Here is an 18,970-nt window from a genome sequence, read left to right as displayed (position 1 = left end):
TATATGCCATTGTTGTTCATCCCACAAGACAGTATTCACTTAGATTGATTGCCTACATATTTACCTTTCCACTGTTCTTCATTACTTCCTGTATCTCTGAGCTTCCATCGGGAATCATTTTCCTTCTGCCTGAAGAACTCCTTTTTAGTTTTTCCTTTAGTGAGAGTCTGCTGGTGACAAATTCCCTTAATTTTTATTTCCTGAAAATAGTTTTATTTCACCTTCCTTATTAAAAGATATACGTATTGAGTAGAGAATTCTAGGTGGCAGTTGTTTTCTTTCTTTTGGCTTCCATTGTTTCTGTTAAATACTTCACTAGATATGGGCCCCATATTACTTCACTGCTTTTACAGTTCTCCAAAGCCTTGAAATACAAGGCTGCAAACATTCTCAACAAAATATTATTAATAGCAAACCAAATCCAGCAACATATAAAAAGGATTATACACCATGACCAAGTGGGATTTATCCCACAGATGCAAAATAAGTTTAACATCTGAAAACCAATCAATCTAACTGCTATAGGTTGAACTACATCCCCCCAAAATTCACATGTTAAGGTTCTAACCCCTAATATTTGGAGACAGGGCTTTTAGGAGGTAATTTAGGTTAAATGAAGTCCTAACAGTAGCGACATCTTCAATAGGATTGGTGGCCTTATAAAATAGGAAGAGAAATCGCCATCTCCCTCTGCTACAGGAGGACACAGCGAGAAGGGCTGTTAGGTATTGGTCTGTGGCCTGCTAGGAACTGGGCCACAGAGCAGGAGGTGAGCGGCAGGCAAGCAAGCGTTTCCACCTGAGCTTCACCTCCTGTCAGATCAGTGGAGGCATTAGATCCTCACAGGAGCGTAAACTCTATTGTGAACTGTGCATGCAAGGGATCTAGGTTGCGTGCTCCTTTTGAGAATCTAATGCCTGATGATCTGAGGTGGAACAGTTAAATCCCAAAACCACCCCTCCACCCCATCTGTGGAAAAATTGTCTTCCACGAAACCAGTCCCTGGTGCCAAAAAGGTTGAGGACCGCTGATTTAAGCTACCTAGTCTATGGTATTTTATTATGGCAGCCTGAGCTGACGAATACTGTAATATATTACATTAATAGACTAAAGGAAAAAAACACATACATCTAATAGTTGCAGAAAAGCATTTGACAAAAGCCTATACCTTTTCATGATTGAACACTTAGCAAATTAGGCTAAAACCCACAACTAACATCAAACTTAATGATGAAAGACTGAAAGTTTTCTCCCAAGATCCAAAAAAAAACAAGGATATCCATTCTCACTACTTTAACACTCATCATACTAGAAATTCTAGCAAGAGCAATTAGGCAAGAAAAAGAAATAATGGCATCCAGACTGGGGAAAAAAGTAGTAAAACTATTTGGAGAGGACATAATCTAGTACATAGAAAATCCTAAGGAATCTACAAAAAAATTATTAGCATTAATAAACAAGGTCAGCAAGGTTGTATGATACAAGATCAATATTTAAAAATCTATTGAAGCTCTCCATACACTCGCAATAAACAATCCAAAATGAACTTAAGAAAACAATTCCATTTACAATAGCATCAAAAAGAATAAAATGCTTAGGAATAAATTTAGCATAAGAAGTGTGAAACTTGCACATTGAAAATTACAAAACACCACTGAAAGATTTTAAAGCTCTGCGTAAATGGAAATACATACCTCTATTCATGGATTGGAAGACTTAATATTAAGATGTACATTCCCCATGAATGTATCTACAGATTCAACACAATCCCTATCAGAATTCCACCTGCTTTTCTGCAGAAACTAACAAAGTGATCTTTAAATTCACATGGAAATACAAGGAACCAAGAATAGCCAAAACAATCTTGAAAAAGAGGAACAAAGTTGGAGGACACAAATGGCCTGATTCCAAATTTTGCTACAAAGCTACAGTAATCAAGACTATGTGGTGCTGGCATCAGAGAAGATATATAGATAAATAAAATGGAACTGAAAGTCTAGAAGTAAACCTTATATTTATGGTCAACTGATTTTCAACAAGGATGTCAAGGCAATTGAATGCGGAAAGGATAGTCTTCAACAAATGGTGCTGATACTACTGTATATCACATGCAAAAGAATAAACTTGGAAAAAGATGGCCAGCACAATGAACAAACAACTATATTTTAACAAAAACAACTGAAGAAGGGCAATGGAGTGCATCAGAGGAGAAACAGAAACCAGGGTGAGCATAGAACTCAGAATGGCAACACAGAGAGCAGAAGGGAATGCCAGGCCTCCACCACCCCATTCCCAACTGGGATCAGCTGGGAACCAGGAAGAACTTCTCTCTATAGCAAGGAGGCAAGCAAGAGGATCCCAACAACCAACCCCCATTAACACCTTGGACACCTACAGACCTCACCCCTGCAGTCCCCACAGGGACAAAGACCAGCTGAGGGAGCCGTCTGGGGTCTACACCACTGTGTTCCCCTGAGAGAAGAAGCCAATACCGTGCCCTGACCCCTGTGGCCCATGTGGCTACACCATCTTGCAAGTGGAACTATGGCTGAAACATGTTTTGCTCCAGTGGCAAGTAGCCATGGCTCCCTTTTATCCCTGAGGCTAAGCCACTGCTGAATCATTCCAGCCCGGTGGCCTCACAACCCCAGGCCAAGCTACAAACAGTGGTTAAACCCTTCCTCATAGAACCAAGAAGAAGTGAAGCCACTTCACCCACCTCTCCTCTCACCCCATCAGGCTGGAGCTGAAGTGGTACCCCGCCTCCCAGAAAAATAGTACCTCGGCGGCTCAAAGAAGTCATGTGTCCCCAATGCCTAGGTTGAAGTAGCATCCTGAATTGCAGGAAACTGCCTTACATATTCAGAGTAGTCACACACCCCAATACCTAAGCTGAAGTGGCACCTTGCATCCCAGAGAAATGGCCGCCAGGAACAGTCATGCCAACTGTCCCCCAACCCCGCCCAAACCTGAACTGAAGCAGCACATTGCCCCCTGGGGAAATAGTGTCCTGGCCAAGCTGAGCAGCTGTGCACCCCAGGGCTGAGTACCTCATGTCCCAGGGAAACAGAGCAGTGGCTAAGCTTAGACACCTCATCCTACTAGCCAAACAACTCTAGTACTCTGCTTTCCTAGACCAGACTAGACCCCTAGAGTCTGAGCTGCTGAGACATTCATTTACCTGGGGAATGGAGTCATTGTTGTACTGTTCCCTGCTCTACCCTGGGTCCAAACAACAGCTGTGTATCTGCTGCTGCTGAGTCCCACCATCCCAGTGTCTAGAGTCACTACTACACAATGCCTCATCCCCTGAGACCTAAGTTGCCACTGAGCTCTGAACTGCAGCCACACCCTGCTCCCCAGGATCAAACCTCCAGAGCAACTATTTTTCCCTGGAGTCAGGTCAGTGCTGTGCCCTGCCCTTCAGGGGTAGAATCTCAGCTACGACCTGACTCCCTGGGCCCCAGCTACTAGGGGGTGCCTAAAAGTTACAGGTCCTGGCTCTGTGGGCAACCTACATCCAACCCCACCAAAGAGCAAATCTGTACCTCAAGATCCAAGTGCAACAATAGGTTCATAAGCCTATGAGCCTAGGACCCTGGTCCCACAACTACTCCAAGCACCTGCAACCGGAACACAGTGCTACTAAAGCTGCTTGCTTATAGGCCACGTCAGACCTAACACCAAGAGGGATCTACTCAGTTAAGTCTCCCCATTGTAATGAAAACAAGAACAGGTGGATCCCAGAAGCCCTTGACATCAAGGACATTCACAGCCTATGCTGCTGCCACTGCCACAAACTTCTACAGTGTAGGCCACTGAAGTGCCCACAGTTATTGCTGATGGTGAACACAGCTGAAGAAACTGAATGAAGACTATATACCACTGCATCTATCTGGCAACAGAGTAACCACACTCTCCCAACTAGAACATTAAAGCCCAACTGCAGGTAAAAGTTATCAAAGTTATTCAATATGAAAGCCACTCCAGAAAGTATGGAAGAAGTAACTGTTCCACCAGATGCAGAGACATCAATGCAGGGACATAAGAAACATAAAAAAGCAAAGAAATATAACATCACCAAAGTAACATAACTTCCTCATAAAAATAACCCAATGAAAATAAACTAATTTCTGAAAAAGAATTCAAAATAAAGATCTTAAGGAAACTCAATGAGAGACAAGAAAATATATATAGACAATTCAACAAAATCAGAAAAATCATTCACAATATGAACAAAAATTCAACACAGATAAAAATCATAAAAAAGAACCAAACAGAAATCCTACAGCTAAAGAATTCCATGAACAAAATAAAAAATACAATACAGAGATTCATTAGCAGATTTGATAAAATTGAAGAAAGAAATCTCTGAATTTTTAGATCAGTCATTTGAAATTACCCAGTCAGAGGGAAAAAAAGAAATAATGAAAAAGAGGAGAAAAAAACCTACAAGACTTATGGGACACCACTGAGTGAACAAATATTTGTGTTATAGGAATCCAGATGGGGAAGACAAGAAGAAAGGCATAGAAAACCTATTTAATGAAATAATAGCCAAAAACTTCCCAAGTCTATGGACATCCAGATATGAGAACCTCAAAGAATCCCAAATACATTCAACCCAAAAAGGTCCTCCTTGAGGCACATTATAAACTGTCAAAGGTCAAAGACCAAAGATGGAATCTGAAAAACAGCAAAAGCATCAAGTCACATATAAGGGAATCATTGTTAGACTAACAGCAGATTTCTCTGCAGAAACTTTACAGGCCAGCAAAGAATGGGATGATATATTGAAAGTGCTAAAACTACTCCAACAGCCAAACAATACTATACCCAGCAAAGCTATCCTTCAGACATGAGAGAAAACTCAAGTCTTTCCCAGAGAAACAAAAACTGAAGGAATTCATCACCGCTAGGCCATGCTTACAAGAAATGCTCAAAGGAGTCCTACATCTGGCAAGCAAAAAAGACAATAGTTACTTTCACGAAAACATCCAAAAGTATAAAAACTCACTGGTAGAACAGACATGCAAAGGAGAAAGAGAAAAGACATCCAATCCCACCAAAGAGCAAATCTGTACCCCAAGATCCAGGTGCAACAATAGGTTCATAAGCCTATGAGCCTAGGACCCTGGTCCCACAGCCACTCCAAGCACCTGCAACTGGAACACAGTGCTACTAAAGCTGCTTATAGGCCATGTCAGACCTAACACCAAGAGGGATCTACTACCTACTTACTACAGAAAACCACCAAACTGCAACGATAAGACAGAAAAGAATAAAGCACACATAAAACAACCGGAAAGCAATTAACAAAATAACAGAAGCAATTCCTCACATATCAATAATCATTTTGAATTTAAATGGATTAAATTCCCCACTTAAAAGATACAGTTGGGCTGAATCGATTTTAAAAATCATGACCTAACAATACACTGCCTACAAGAAACTAACTTCACCTGTAAAGACACATATAGATGGCTAGGAACAATGGCATGCACCTGTAGTCCCTGCTACTAACGAGGCTGAGGCAGAAGGATATCTTGAGCACAGAATTCAAGGCCAGCAAGGACAACATGGTAAGACTCCATCTCTTTTATTTTATTTTTTTTTAAAGACACATATAGACTGAAAGCAAAGGGATGGAAAAAGATATTCCATGCATTGGAAACCAAAAGTGAGGAGGAATAGCTACATTTATGATAGATAAAACAGACTTTAAGTCAAAAACTGTAAAAAGAGACAAAGAGGGCCATCATATAATGATAAAGGGATCAACTCAGCAAGAAGATAAAACAACTATACATATATATGTACTCAATACCAGAGCACCTAGATAAATAAAGCAAATACTATTAGACTGGCTGAGGACTTGATTATCACACTCTCAGAATTGGACAGATCATCTAGATAGAAAATCAGCAAAGAGACACTTGATTTAAACTGCATTTTAGCCCAAATGGGCCTACCAGATATTTACAGAAGATTTCAACCAACAACTACAGAATACACATTTGCTTCATCAGCACATGCAACATTTTCCAGGATAGGCCACATATTAGGCCACAAAGAGGTCTCCAAATACAAAAGAATTGAAATTATATCAAGTATCTTTTCTGACCACAATAGCATAAACTAGAAATCAGTAACAAGAGGAACTTCTGAAAATGTACAGATATGAAACAAAACAGAAAACCCAGAAATAAATCTATGTATTTGCAGCCAACTGATTTTTGACAAAGGCACCAATACCATAAGTTGGGGGAAAGAACAGCTTCTTTAATAAATGAAGCTGAGAAAACTGGACATCTATATGCAGAAAAGTGAAACTAGACCCCTATCTCTCACCATACACAAAAATCAACTCAAAATGTATTAAAGACATATATGTAAGCCCCAAAACTATGACACTACTAGACGAAAACACAGGGGAAATGCTTTGGGACAGTGATCTGGGCAAAGATTTTACAGAAAAGACCTCGAAAGGACAGGGAACAAAGCAAAAATAGACAAACTGGATAATATCAAACTGAAGCTTTTGCACAGCAAAGGACAATCAACAGAGTGAAGAGAGACTTCAACAGACTGAAGAATGGGAGAATATTTGCAAACCATTCATCCAAAAGATGATTAATACCTGGAATATGGAATACTCAAACAACTCAATGACAACGAAAGGAAATAATCCAACTTAAAAATGGGCAAATAAGCTGAAAAGACATCTCTCAAAAAGTCATATAAATGGCCAACAAGTATATTAAAAAATGTTCAACATCACTAATCATCAAGGAAGTGTAAATCAAAACCACAATGAGATATCATCTCACTTCAGTTAGAAGAGCTATTATTGAAAAGACAAAAAATAACACACTGCCAAGGATGCAGAGAAGGGAATTCTTACACACTGTTGGTGGGAACACAAATTATTATAGTCATTATGGAAAAGGGTATAAACGTTCTCAAAAACCTAAAAATATAACTCATATGGTCCAGCAATCCTACTGACTAGGTATTTATCCAAAGGAAAGGAAATCAGTATACCAAGGAGATATCTGCATCCCCATGTTTATTACTACAGCACTGTTCACAATAGCTAAGATATAGAATCAATCTAAGTGTCCATCAACAGATAAAAGAAAAAAGGGGCCAGGCGCAGTGGCTCACACCTGTAATCCCAACAGTTTGGGAGGCTGAGGCAGGTGGATCACCTGAGGTCAGGAGTTCGAGACCAGCCTGGCCAACATGGTGAAACCCCATCTCTACTAAAAATACAAAAATCAGCCAGGTGTGTTGGTGCACTCTTGTAATCCCAGCTACTCAGGAAGCTGAGGCAGGAGAATTGCTTGAACCCAAGAGGCGAAGGTTGCAGTGAGCCAAGATCATGCCACTGCACTCCAGCCTAGGCGACAGAGCAAGACTCCATCTCACAAAAAAAAAAAAGGAAATGTGGTATATATACACAGTAGAATATGATTCAGCCATAAAAGAAGAAAATCTTGTCATCAAAGTTGTGCTCATAAAACTAGAGAATAGAATGCTGATTACTAGAAGCTGGGAATAAGTCAGGGAAGAGAAATTGGGAGAGGATAATTAATGAAAACAAAATTAAAGCTAGATAGGAGGAATATGTTCTAGTTGTTCTAAAGTCCTATACAACACTGTAGGATGACTATAGTTAATAATAATTGATTGTAAATTTCCAAACAGTTGAAGAGAGGATTTTAAATGTTTCCAACACAAAGAAATGATAAATGTTTGAGGTGATGAGTATGCTAATTACCAATTTGATTATTACACATTATACACATGTATCAAAATATCACACTGTACCCCATAAATATGTATAATTATAAAAATAATAAAAGTAAACAAATCAATATAAATACATACATACATACATACATACATACATCCACTATGGGTAGCACAGGGAGAGCTCTGATGAGCATGAATTTTAACATGATTTCTATGAAATAGATTTAATTTTACAGCCTCAAAAAAAAAAAGTATAGCCCTATCTCACACCCCACAAAAATGAACTCAAACAGATAAAAGACCTAAATGTAAGAGTAACTATTAAACTCTTAGAAGAAAACATAGGCATAAATCTTCCATCCTGAGATTAGGCAACCCTTCTGACACCAAAAAACATAAGCAAAACAGCAAAATTTAAAACTTTTGTGCATCAAAACATAGCATCAAGAAAGTAAAAAGAAGGCCAGTTGTGGTGGCTCACACCTGTAATCCCAAAATTTTCAGGGGCCAAAGCAGGAGAATCACTTGGGCCCAGGAGTTTGAGACCAGCCTGGGAAATATAGTGAGACCCCATCTCTACAAAAAATAAAATATTAGCTGTGTATGGCGGTGCACACCAGTAGTCCCAGGTACTTGGGAGGCTGAGGCAGGAGAACTGCTTGAGCCCAGGAGGCAGAGGCTACAGTGTGCCATGATCGCACTACTGCCCTCCAGCCTGGGCAATAATGCAAGACCCTGTGTCAAAAAAAAAAGAGTAATAAGACAACCCACAGAATGGAGAAAGTATTTGTAAATCATACGTCTGATAAAGGTCAATTATCCAAAATATATAAAGACTTCTACAACTCAACAATAAAAAGACAACACAATTAAAAATAGGAAAAGGATATGAAGAGGCATTCCTCTAAACAAGATATACAAATGGCCAATGAAAAGACACTATATGTCATTAGGGAAATGCAAATCAAAGCCAAAATGAGATACCATCTCACATCCACAAAGATGGCTATAACAACAACAACAACAAAAAAAACAAAACAGACAACAACAAGTGCTGACAAGAACGTGGAGAAACTGGAACCCTCATACATTGCTGGTGGTAAGGTACAGCCACTTTGACAAACGGTGAGGCACCCTCTCAAAAAAGTTAAACACAATTACCACATGACCCAACAATTCCACTCTACATGTAAACCTAAGAAAAGTGAAAGCATATGTCCACACAAAAACTTGTACACATATATCCATAGCAGCACTATTCATAACAGTCAAAAAGTAAAAACAACCCAAATATCCATAAATTGCTCAATGAATAAACAAAATGTGATATATCCATGCAATGGAACATTGTCAGCCATAAAAGGGAACAAGGTCGTGATGCATGTTACAGCCTGGATGAACCATGAAAATATTACGCTACATTAAAGAAGCCAGACACAAAAGGCCACACAATGTTTGATTCCATTTACACGCAATATCCAGAATAAGCAAATCTATACAGACAGGAAATACACTAGCGGTTGCCAGGGGCTGGTGACAGAAGGGAGGAGTGAGTTACTGCTCAGTGCGTACAGGGTTTCCTTTTAGGGTGATTAAAATGTTCTGGAACTAGACAATGGTTGTATCACTTTGTGAACATAATAAAACATCACTGAATTATACACCTTAAAGGGTCAAGTTTATGGTGTATGAGTTATATCACAATAACAAAATTTTTAAATCTCTATACCAACTATTTTTCCCTCAGCAGCCAGAATGAACCTTTTAAAACACAAAGTAGATGATTTAACTCCTATGCTCAAACTTTGAGATGCTCTCCCATCTCACTTGAAATAAAATTCAAAGTCCTTACCTTAGCCTACAATGTCCTAAAGAATCGACTTCTCCGATTTGGGTAATGGGTATACTAGAAGCCCAATCCCCAGCAGGTATGCAATATACCCATGTAACAAACAAGCCCATATACCCCCTGAATCTAAAATACAGAATTGATTTGTCTGAATTCTTTGCCTATTACTTCTCACCCACCTCCCCCCATCCATGCAGCCACCGGCCTCCTGGCTCTTCGTTAGTGTGCCAACCACTCTGTACCCTCAGGGTCTCTGTCTCTTCCCTCTACCTAGAAAATCTTTCCCCAGATAAATGCAAACCTGAGACCCAAACTCCAAATCTCAACTCAATGTCACTTCCTGAAAAAGGCCTTACCTGGCCACCCTACCCTTTCCCTATTTTGTTTTCCTCATAACATTTATCACAATCTCACGCATTATGTACTAAATTTATATATTATTTATCTTCTGTCTTACTATACTAGAATATAAGCTTCATGAAAAAAGAGGCTTGGTTTTTGTTCATGGTCATATCCCTAGAACCTTAAACAGTGTCTGCCAACTAATAGATTCCCAATATGATCTGTTCAATGAATAAATAAATGAATTTAATAAAATGTAAGAGAAAGTCACAACTAGGTCCTTTGAGATATTATCATATTAATAGAAACCGCTCACCTGTTCCAGGTTATTATACTGCACACGGCAATAACTGCAATATCCTTGTCTTTTCTGCATCTTGAATAAATAACTGAAGTCAGATGGCTACTGTCTTTGAATACTCAAGCTGAAAAACAAAAAGAAAAATGGTAAAAATCATAATTCCTTACTCTTATGAGGAAAATGGCTATGATAATTAGCAGAAAACAGAAAGTCACTTCTACTTCTAATAATTAGGAAAATATACAAGGCTGCCATGAGCCACTGAATAAATAAGTGAACCTGGAGCAGAGACAAGAACTATGTATCTTATGAAAGAGCAGTATTTGAAGACTAGATGACTAAATATTTAGTTTTTCTAATAACTTATTAGAGATATTAGATATTGATTTACTAACAAAGAATACAATATTCAATTTGCGAAGACCAATTACTTCTAAGATATTGTTATGGTATATTTACTATACTCTAATGGAGCTCATTAATTTCCCCATCATGTTTCCATATCAAACCCCAGATTATTTGACGATGTCTCATTCTCTGTTATCATGAGTGTAAAGACACCACATGGCATTTTCTGCTCAGCTCATAGAGAGGGAGATTTTTAAATAATTTATCCAACACAGTTGCTAAAAATCAGAACAACTAATTTAGCCTCTGAAACACAAAACACTTTTCTTCTGACAATTATGTAAGCCAGATAAATAGGAGGGATTTTTTTCCTATTACTGTTTAGATTTCTCTACAAATAAATAATTTTCCAGTTTCCACTCACCTAAAAGTATAATCCTTCAACATTACATACTGCATGGTTCCCAAACCAGGCTGAATACCCAAAATTTTAGTAGAGCTAGGGTGAGCCTAGGATTCAGAATTTTAAAAATTCCCCCAGTAATTTTCATGCCCAACCAATGTATTAACTGACACAATGTACATATAATTTATGATTATTTTAAGTAAAAAATTTAATGCAGTTTATTTGCTGCTTTGTTAAGCCGAAAACAGAATTACAAATAATTTTGTATTTCAATTAATTTAAGCATTCTTATCTGTTGGAAAATATATAACAATCATTCTATAACATGTTATGAGAATTTCTGCAATGGAAAAAATTTAATCATTAAAATCAATAACTGAAAAATGAAATCACAGCCTTAAAACCATAAGATGAGGGGAAAAAAGCTTCATTAAGTCAAAATGCTAGCGTAATATTTACTTACCTATTACTTCTTATTATGAGAAATTGATTTTCTGACTTCTCACATTTATGAGGAAAATTAATCAATTAAACCAGCCTCTGACACAAAAAACATGTAAGACATTACTTACTTAAAATTTGGTCTCTTTTCCACTAATTTACTTCACTTATTAACCTACAGCAATAAAACAGAACAAACTTTTATTTTAAATTGTACTTACACATAAGGCAAATTTCAAGCTGAGAGAACCTAGAGCTTAAATGTAAACTTTGAAAAATCCTAAAATAAACTTTTGGGGGATTGAAAATATAATTAAAACATTCATTGAATAACGGACAAAAGTAAACCATTAATCTAATATCACATACACACAAAATGTAAATACTTAAATATTTTTGGTCTTTAACCCTATGGCCCTTAACTCCTGTGGCATTATCACCTGCCACTTCCGTCATCTCTAGTGCCATAATGACAGTGAGTTACAATAAACCAGAAGCATGTGTTGGCATTTTTAAAAATTAACATGCCAGGACCCCATCAGAAACTTAGCAAATCAAAATCCCAGTGGTCAAGGGAACCCAGGACATACGTTATAAAGCATATTTAAAATGCTCAAGGCAGCCGGGCATGGTGGCTCATGCCTGTAATCCCAGCACTTTGGGAGGCCGAGGCAGGTGGATCGCCTGCGGTTAGGAGTTCGAGAACAGCCTGGCCAACATGGCAAAAACCTGTCACTACTAAAAATACAAAAACTAGCTGGGTGTGGTGGCAGACGCCTATAGTCCCAGCTACTCGGGAGGCTGAGGCAAGAGAATCGTTTGAACCCAGGAGGTGGAGGCTGCAGCATGCCGAGGTCACACCACTGCACTCCAGCCTGGGTGACAGAGCGAGGCTTTGTCTCGAAAAAATAAAATAAAATAGAATAAAATAAAATGCTCAAGGTGATTCTGCTGTAAGTTGACTCAATAACATAAGTCATTATTTTTTATAAACTAATAAAACTTATTTATTAAAGGGATCATTTCTTTAGGGTCTGGATTTATATTACTTTGCATGCCTAAATAGGTATTTTTATACAAACTCTGAATTCTCCTAGAACCTGATATTTTTATAAAGTAACAAATTATTTACCTGGAGCAGAAAAGGTCAGGTATTTCATCAGCTGTATTAGTTCTGGCAAGTATCTGTAAATTAAAATAAAATCATTTTTTAAAAGAGGTCCCATAAGTGTCTACCAGTGACCAAATAAATACATCCAGATATATTTTGAACGGTGACATGTTTCCAATAATATAAGAAAAAATATTAACTTTGGAGCACAAAGCACTTTACATACTATGACTCACTGAATCTCACACATGACCTCCTAAAGTTCTGGCGCAGTGACTGTGATGGCCCATCTAACCCGCCATCAAACACTGCAGGTCTCTAGGTTCCTGGAACAGTAGCTGTAAAAGACTATAAGGCTCAATTGTGCCTCTGGTAAAGTTGAGAGCAAAAATGCTGTCAAACCCAAAATGAGCTTCATGAGAAACTTCCCGAGGCTCAGGTACCACGTTAGCTTTAACGAAAAATACTGTCAATTCTTTTAACACCTATCTATATCAATACACTATTAAGCAGAAGCATGTTTTTTATTCCTCCGCATTGTTGTAGGCAAAGTGCTGCTCCTTATCCAGGATCACTGGTTAAGAAAAAATTCCAACACATAGGCTCAAGAGAGCCAGTGACACCACGGTATAATCAAAGAATAACTATTAAGCACCCACTCAGCACAGAGTTCCATGCTAGAAACTTTAAGGGATAGAGACAAATATGAGACAAGTTTTCTTACCCTCAAAAAATTTAAAATGAAATTGGGAAATTAAAGCCAAAGAATGAGGTGCTGCCTAAGAAATGCCTCAGCAAAAATAATAAATGCTAATGAGTTCAACGCAAAGTTCAGTTTTAGCTAGAGTGGCGAGGGATGCCACTGTGGATATGGTTTTTTAACCAGATACTGGAAAATGGGTAGGATTTACTCACTCGAAGGTTGGGAAATGATACAACAAGCAAAGGTACGAAAGCAAGAAAATACAAAGTACATTTGGAGATAGTAAATTAATAAATTCAGCTGAATCTAAGGTTTCATTTGAGAATTTAAGGGGCAATAAACCAGGGCAAGTAGATTGGATTTTGACATGGTAGTATTCAAAAGCATACTAAAGAATTTACACCGTATCTTTAGGCACTGTAGAAGTTTTTTTGGAAAGAGGTATTCTTGAGAGTGCTTTAAGAAAATTCTGGAAAAATGATTCTCTCCTACTCAAAGGAGCTTTTCAAAGCGTAAGGGATATAACTATTAACTACTCAGCACCATTTCCTAAAATACTGGAGAATTACTTAATTCCCGAAATCTCCAAGTTAAGAGTCAGTATCCCTTAAAGCATAGTCATGTATGCTTACAAAATAAGAAAATACACATTTAATTTTTCTTTAAAAAATGACTTTTATTAATTTTTATTACAAAAGTAAAGCATTTATAATAGTACAATTATAAAAATAAAGAGCATAAAAATCAGCCATAATCTACCCACCATTAACATGTATCGTATTCGTCTTTGTTCTAAACATATTTTTACAAAAATGGGAAGGTACAGTACATTCTATTCTATAGCCACCCTCTCTCACTGAACCACATATAATGAGCACCTTCATATACCATTATAAAATGCTATCATAAAATAGAAGAAAATAGAGTAAAATAAAATAGAATGTTTAATGATTGCATAGTATTTCATTTTGTCAGTGTAGATAAAAGCCCTGTCAAGACAAGAACCAGTAGTTGGTGGGTTAATTTCTTAAAGTCAATCAGTAAGATAATTTTTTAAATGAACACATAACCTTAATATTTAACTTAAAACTTCTAAATGTATATATGTTTAAGATCAAATGGGGCTTTTTTGTTTCATTGGTATTTTTAGTATGGGGACTGTTGCTTTTTTTTTTTTTTTGGACAGATTAGCTAGAGTTTCGAGACATGTCTTTTCATAAACAACATCGTAATTCACCCGAGTTTCCATTTTTGTTCCTCTAAAGCAGAACAAAAATCTGAAGGCAGTTTCAAATCTGAGAGCAGAATTATCATCAATGTTAAACATTTTTCCCCAATGTCATACCCAGTTAAGTACTTTGCAAATATAGCCTTTTTATGAATCCAAAGCATTCTATTTATTTTTCATAAAAATAATAATGCTATTTTTAAAAAATGACTATGTTCACCTTCTTATTTCATTCATTTATGTAACATTTAAAATTGCATAAACCTATCCCGGGCAGTGAACAGAGATTTCTGAGCTACCCAGATGACTTAGGCAGAAATGTCTTAAAATAAAAATAAAACAGCATTTTGTTTTTGGTTTTTTTTTTAAAAGAAATATTTCTTGCACACCTGACATCTGCACCAGCTGCAGAGGTAAACATGGATAAAAATATTTCTGAAATGAGTCTGGAGTTGTCGTGTGTGTATTTCTCAAACTGAGTGTGGCAAACCCACAATCCTCATAAAACATATTTTTCAACTGCCTGACAAAAGAGACATCAACTTAATTTGAAAAATAATAATAATAAGGAAAGACAATAGAAAGGCATTTGGTTTTCTGAATAAGACAATCTAAATTTTCCGTCCAGCAGTAGGGAAACAATTGAGGAGCAATGACAAAACAATGGCCGAATGCATAAAAAGACCACACTAATTCAGTGTCAGTTCCTCCACACAACACTACTAATTTTCAATTTTCCCCTTTTTTGGATTATCCACGCTATGCTGGCTTTCCTCTGGTGACAAGCATTATCCTAGACACCTCTATTCAGTCTTAATAAAATAATAATAGCTAATACTTAGTACTTAATCTGAGCCAGGCGCTCTGTCAACAGCTTCCTGTGCATTATCTCATCTAAATAACAAACAGCTTTATAAGGTAGCTGCCATGATTAATTCCCATTTAACAAATCAGGGAACTGAGGTTGAGAGAAAAGAGGTATCTTGTTGCAGGTCTCACACCAATAACCAGCGTAACTGAAATGTGATCACTGGTCAATTTGAGTAGTTTATGCTTTAACCTCTTAACGACTTAGACACTTCCTCTCTGTATTTTTAGGAATACTACTTGTTTTAATATTAGGTGAAAACAAATAATTAGGACTCTTATTTGCTGCAATCAACATCACCACTATTCCAAAGAAAAAATAAAACTAATGTCTAGTTTAATTGCATCTTGCTCATTTGAGTGCTGACAGTACCTTGGATTAGCGACTCTCAAGATTATTTAACATGACACACAGGAACCAATACATTTTTAATTACAACCGAGCACACACGCACAGGCACACACGCACACTTAAAAGATTTTTCACAAAACAATACTCTCATTACATGTAATGCAGTCTCATATTTTCTATGCGATCTTACTTTTTTAAATGCTAGTCACGACCCACTAAATTTCACAATGCACACGCGCACAGTTAAAATATTTTTCACAAAACAATACTCTCATTACATGTAATGCATTCTGATTTTTTTATGCGATCTTATTTTTTTTTAATGCTAGTCATGACTCACTAAATTAATTTCACCATTCAAGAACCGGCTGAAAAAACTCAGTTTGAAAAAACACTGCCTCCAATTATTATGCAGAGTAAACAATATTTTATAGAAACCAGTTCTTACCCTAAATTCAGCTTATTTCTATCCAAATCACTGGCCACTGCAGTGATACTTTATCAACTCTCTAACGAGTTGCTTTCTTGCCTTCTAGGCTTTGGGTTCAAACGATAGAGAAAAGGTCTTCCACGTATTAAGTGAAAAAAGCAAATAAACAGCCCTTATGTAACACACGTATATATGTTTGTGTATTAATTGAAAAGGAAGGAAAGATACCCCCCAAATTGTTAGCAGATTCTCTCGAGGATGAGATCGCTACAGGCTGCCTCCGTCGTCCCTCCCCCTCCCCACACGTAGCATATTGCTGTAAAAAAGAAAAACAAAAACAAGCTATTTCCTTTAGGTGGGGGTGGGGTTTTGGTCCCTTGAGAACCAGTATCTTGTTATGCATTTTTTTCACGAGCTACCAAGAATCATCGCGTGAGATAATCGCAGGAGCTGGTAAGGCCCTTCTTAGGAGCAAGTAAAAACGATGGCGTAACACGACCACATTTACACAACTGTTGCACGGCGGTAGTAAAAGAATCATTAACACAAAAATCAAACGTTTTCAAATAAACTATAATCGCCCGAGGCTGGGAAAGGCCTAGGTCTGGGGCCAGCTGGACCCAACGCAGGGCACTGGGGGAAGGGAGTGTGTGGACAGGTGGCTCGGGATCTCGGCCCCACAGGTGCCCAGGGGCAAGACTCCGCGGGTTCCCGGCCCTCAATCCGACCCCGCAGACCGCCCCCTCCCCAAGCCCGGACCCTAGGCCTCGTCCGCCGGCCCCTCTGACCCAGGGCCCCGGACAGAAGCGCAATGCAGCCTGCGCCCCACCTCCTTCCCTCGCCCCGCCACCTCGATCCCGGCCCGGAGCCGCCGACACCTCTCACGCAGCAGGGGCAGAAAGGGACGCGGGGTGGGGGGAAGCCGAGGACCTGCGAGGCTGCCGCGGGAGCCCAGCGAGCGGTCCTGGCGTCCCTCGGGAAGAAGGCGCCCCGGGCGCCCGGCGAGCAGGCCCCGCCCGCGGGCGTCGCCCCGGCCGCGCCCCGCCCCCGCCGCGGCACTCACCTCCGCGGAGGCTGCCCGGATTCCTTCCGGGCCGCGGTGGAGACCGAGGACCGAGCCGGGCGCTCTCCCTTCTTATTCCGGTTCCGTGGCGGCGCCCGAATCCCAGACCGTCCGAGCGCCGCGGCCCCGCTGCCCGCGGAGCCAGAAATAGGCGACTTCGGCCCCTGCGGTCCGGAGGGGAGAAGCGGCGCGGGAGCGTCTCTCAGGACGCGGGCCCCGAGTCGCGACTCCACTCACGCAGGCATCCAAGGCAACGTGGCGTTGCAACCCTGATGGAGGTTTGACGTCAGGGAAGGTGCGAAAACCAGACCCCTTCTGACGCAGGAGCGGCGGGACCGCCCCCTGCCCGCCCACCCACTCACTCAGTCTCCCACCCGGGCGGAGGAGCCCCTTCCTCCCCTCCAGAAGCTCTTAAAGCGGACACTTCCTCCCTGGTCAGGGCCCCACTCCGGAGCTTGGGAAATCTATCGCGTTCCAACGAAAATGACTAGACTCATAAGCACAGTTGGGACGCGAAGTAGAGACCAAGGTTTTAGCGTTTGAGGGTCCAAATAAAAACTGCTTGCCAATTCAAAGCAACGTATGAATGTAGAAAAGAAAACGGGGCTAAGAGAGCTAGTCGTTTCCGTTTCCATGCCTATTTCATAGTGAGGTGCATCTCACAAAAGCTGCTGTTCAATGAGCGCTTGCTCTGTGCTAGGCACTGTTTAAGGTTTCTATACGTTATTGCATTTCATTTCAGAGTAACTCTGAATGAATCCTATTATTGTCCCCCTTTGACAAATTGAGAAAACTGAGGCTTAAGGAAGTTAGGTATTCAAAGATCTATCCTGCACATTAAAGGGTTACAAATATTAACAAACAACATTAGGTCATGCAATTATATTCACTGCGCTACCCATTACGAATATAGTTGTGAGCAAAAACAGTTTAAGTGTAACGGAGATCACAAACCTAAATGAATCACACTACTGAATATGAAATTATAATCTGCGATAAGAAGGTTCTGAAACACCTAAACCAATTTTACTAAAATGGAGAGAGGCCCTGTTGCAAAGCTTATGTCTAATGTAAAAATAATCTTAAAATGAGCTACTTTGCTCTTTGGCTGTAGCTGTAATTGTCGTTACCCTTTTTAGTAAGCTTGTGATTTTGTCCCTTTAAAGAACAAAAAACAAAACAAAACAAAATAAAACCTTGCCCATCGCTTTTGCGTCCATTGTTTTTATTCTTTCTGTATTTCTCAGCTCCTTCTTCCCCCACTACATCTTTCTCTCAGTTTAAACTTGGGCTCCTGCAACTGTTCGATTTATAACCTCCCTTAGATTTAACATACCAAAAAGTACGGATTTCTTTTAAGGCAAGTTTTTTCCACATCCCAACTTTGGAATTATAGAAAATCCACTATACATTGATCGAAGCACCATGACATTATGTATTTCACAGATGCTAAGCCATGTTTTTCCCCACATTTTAACATCTGTGAAATCAAGATGCATCTTATAAACTCTCGTTGACCGGGTGGCAGTACAGACCTGGTTGTCATTACCTTCACGTATTACAACGTGGATGTTGCTGTGCAGGTTGTCCTCATTTCAACTGAGATAAGTGCATTGTTTAATAAAACCCATAACCCTAGGAGGAAGGGAATTAACAGACAAAAGTCACTCAAACTTGGAGAGAGATTTTCCTAGGGAAAGAGGGAAGATTTGCCTGGAGAAGAAGATTTTCCTAGGACCAAAAAGAGATTTCCCCAGCATTTAGAAAAGAA

The 18,970-nt window shown here is 39.2% G+C and overlaps 1 protein-coding gene across 13 annotated transcripts in view; it reads right to left on the bottom strand.

Moving 5' to 3' along the window:
- Positions 1-18,402, bottom strand: part of ZDBF2 (zinc finger DBF-type containing 2) — a 40,649-nt gene extending 22,247 nt beyond the window's left edge. The window contains exons 1-5 of one of the 13 annotated variants that reach the window (XM_063595253.1): positions 17,200-18,400; positions 12,578-12,630; positions 11,577-11,620; positions 10,266-10,374; positions 65-170 (exon numbers count right to left, since the gene is read on the bottom strand). In XM_063595253.1, coding sequence (XP_063451323.1) covers positions 65-118 — 54 coding nt within the window. In that variant the 5' untranslated portion in view covers positions 119-170; positions 10,266-10,374; positions 11,577-11,620; positions 12,578-12,630; positions 17,200-18,400. Of the gene's footprint in view, positions 1-64; positions 171-10,265; positions 10,375-11,467; positions 11,545-11,576; positions 11,621-12,577; positions 12,631-16,965; positions 17,169-17,199 lie in introns of those variants that run through there. The other 12 variants (XM_063595252.1, XM_034954938.3, XM_034954929.3 and 9 more) reach the window with 12 other exon arrangements.
- Positions 18,403-18,970: the final 568 nt, after the last annotated feature.

This window comes from Pan paniscus, chromosome 13 (assembly GCF_029289425.2).
Source record: "Pan paniscus chromosome 13, NHGRI_mPanPan1-v2.0_pri, whole genome shotgun sequence".
Taxonomy (NCBI): domain Eukaryota; kingdom Metazoa; phylum Chordata; class Mammalia; order Primates; family Hominidae; genus Pan; species Pan paniscus.
The sequence above is the reverse complement of the archived record's forward strand: the minus strand, read 5'-3'. Positions and strand labels throughout refer to the sequence as shown.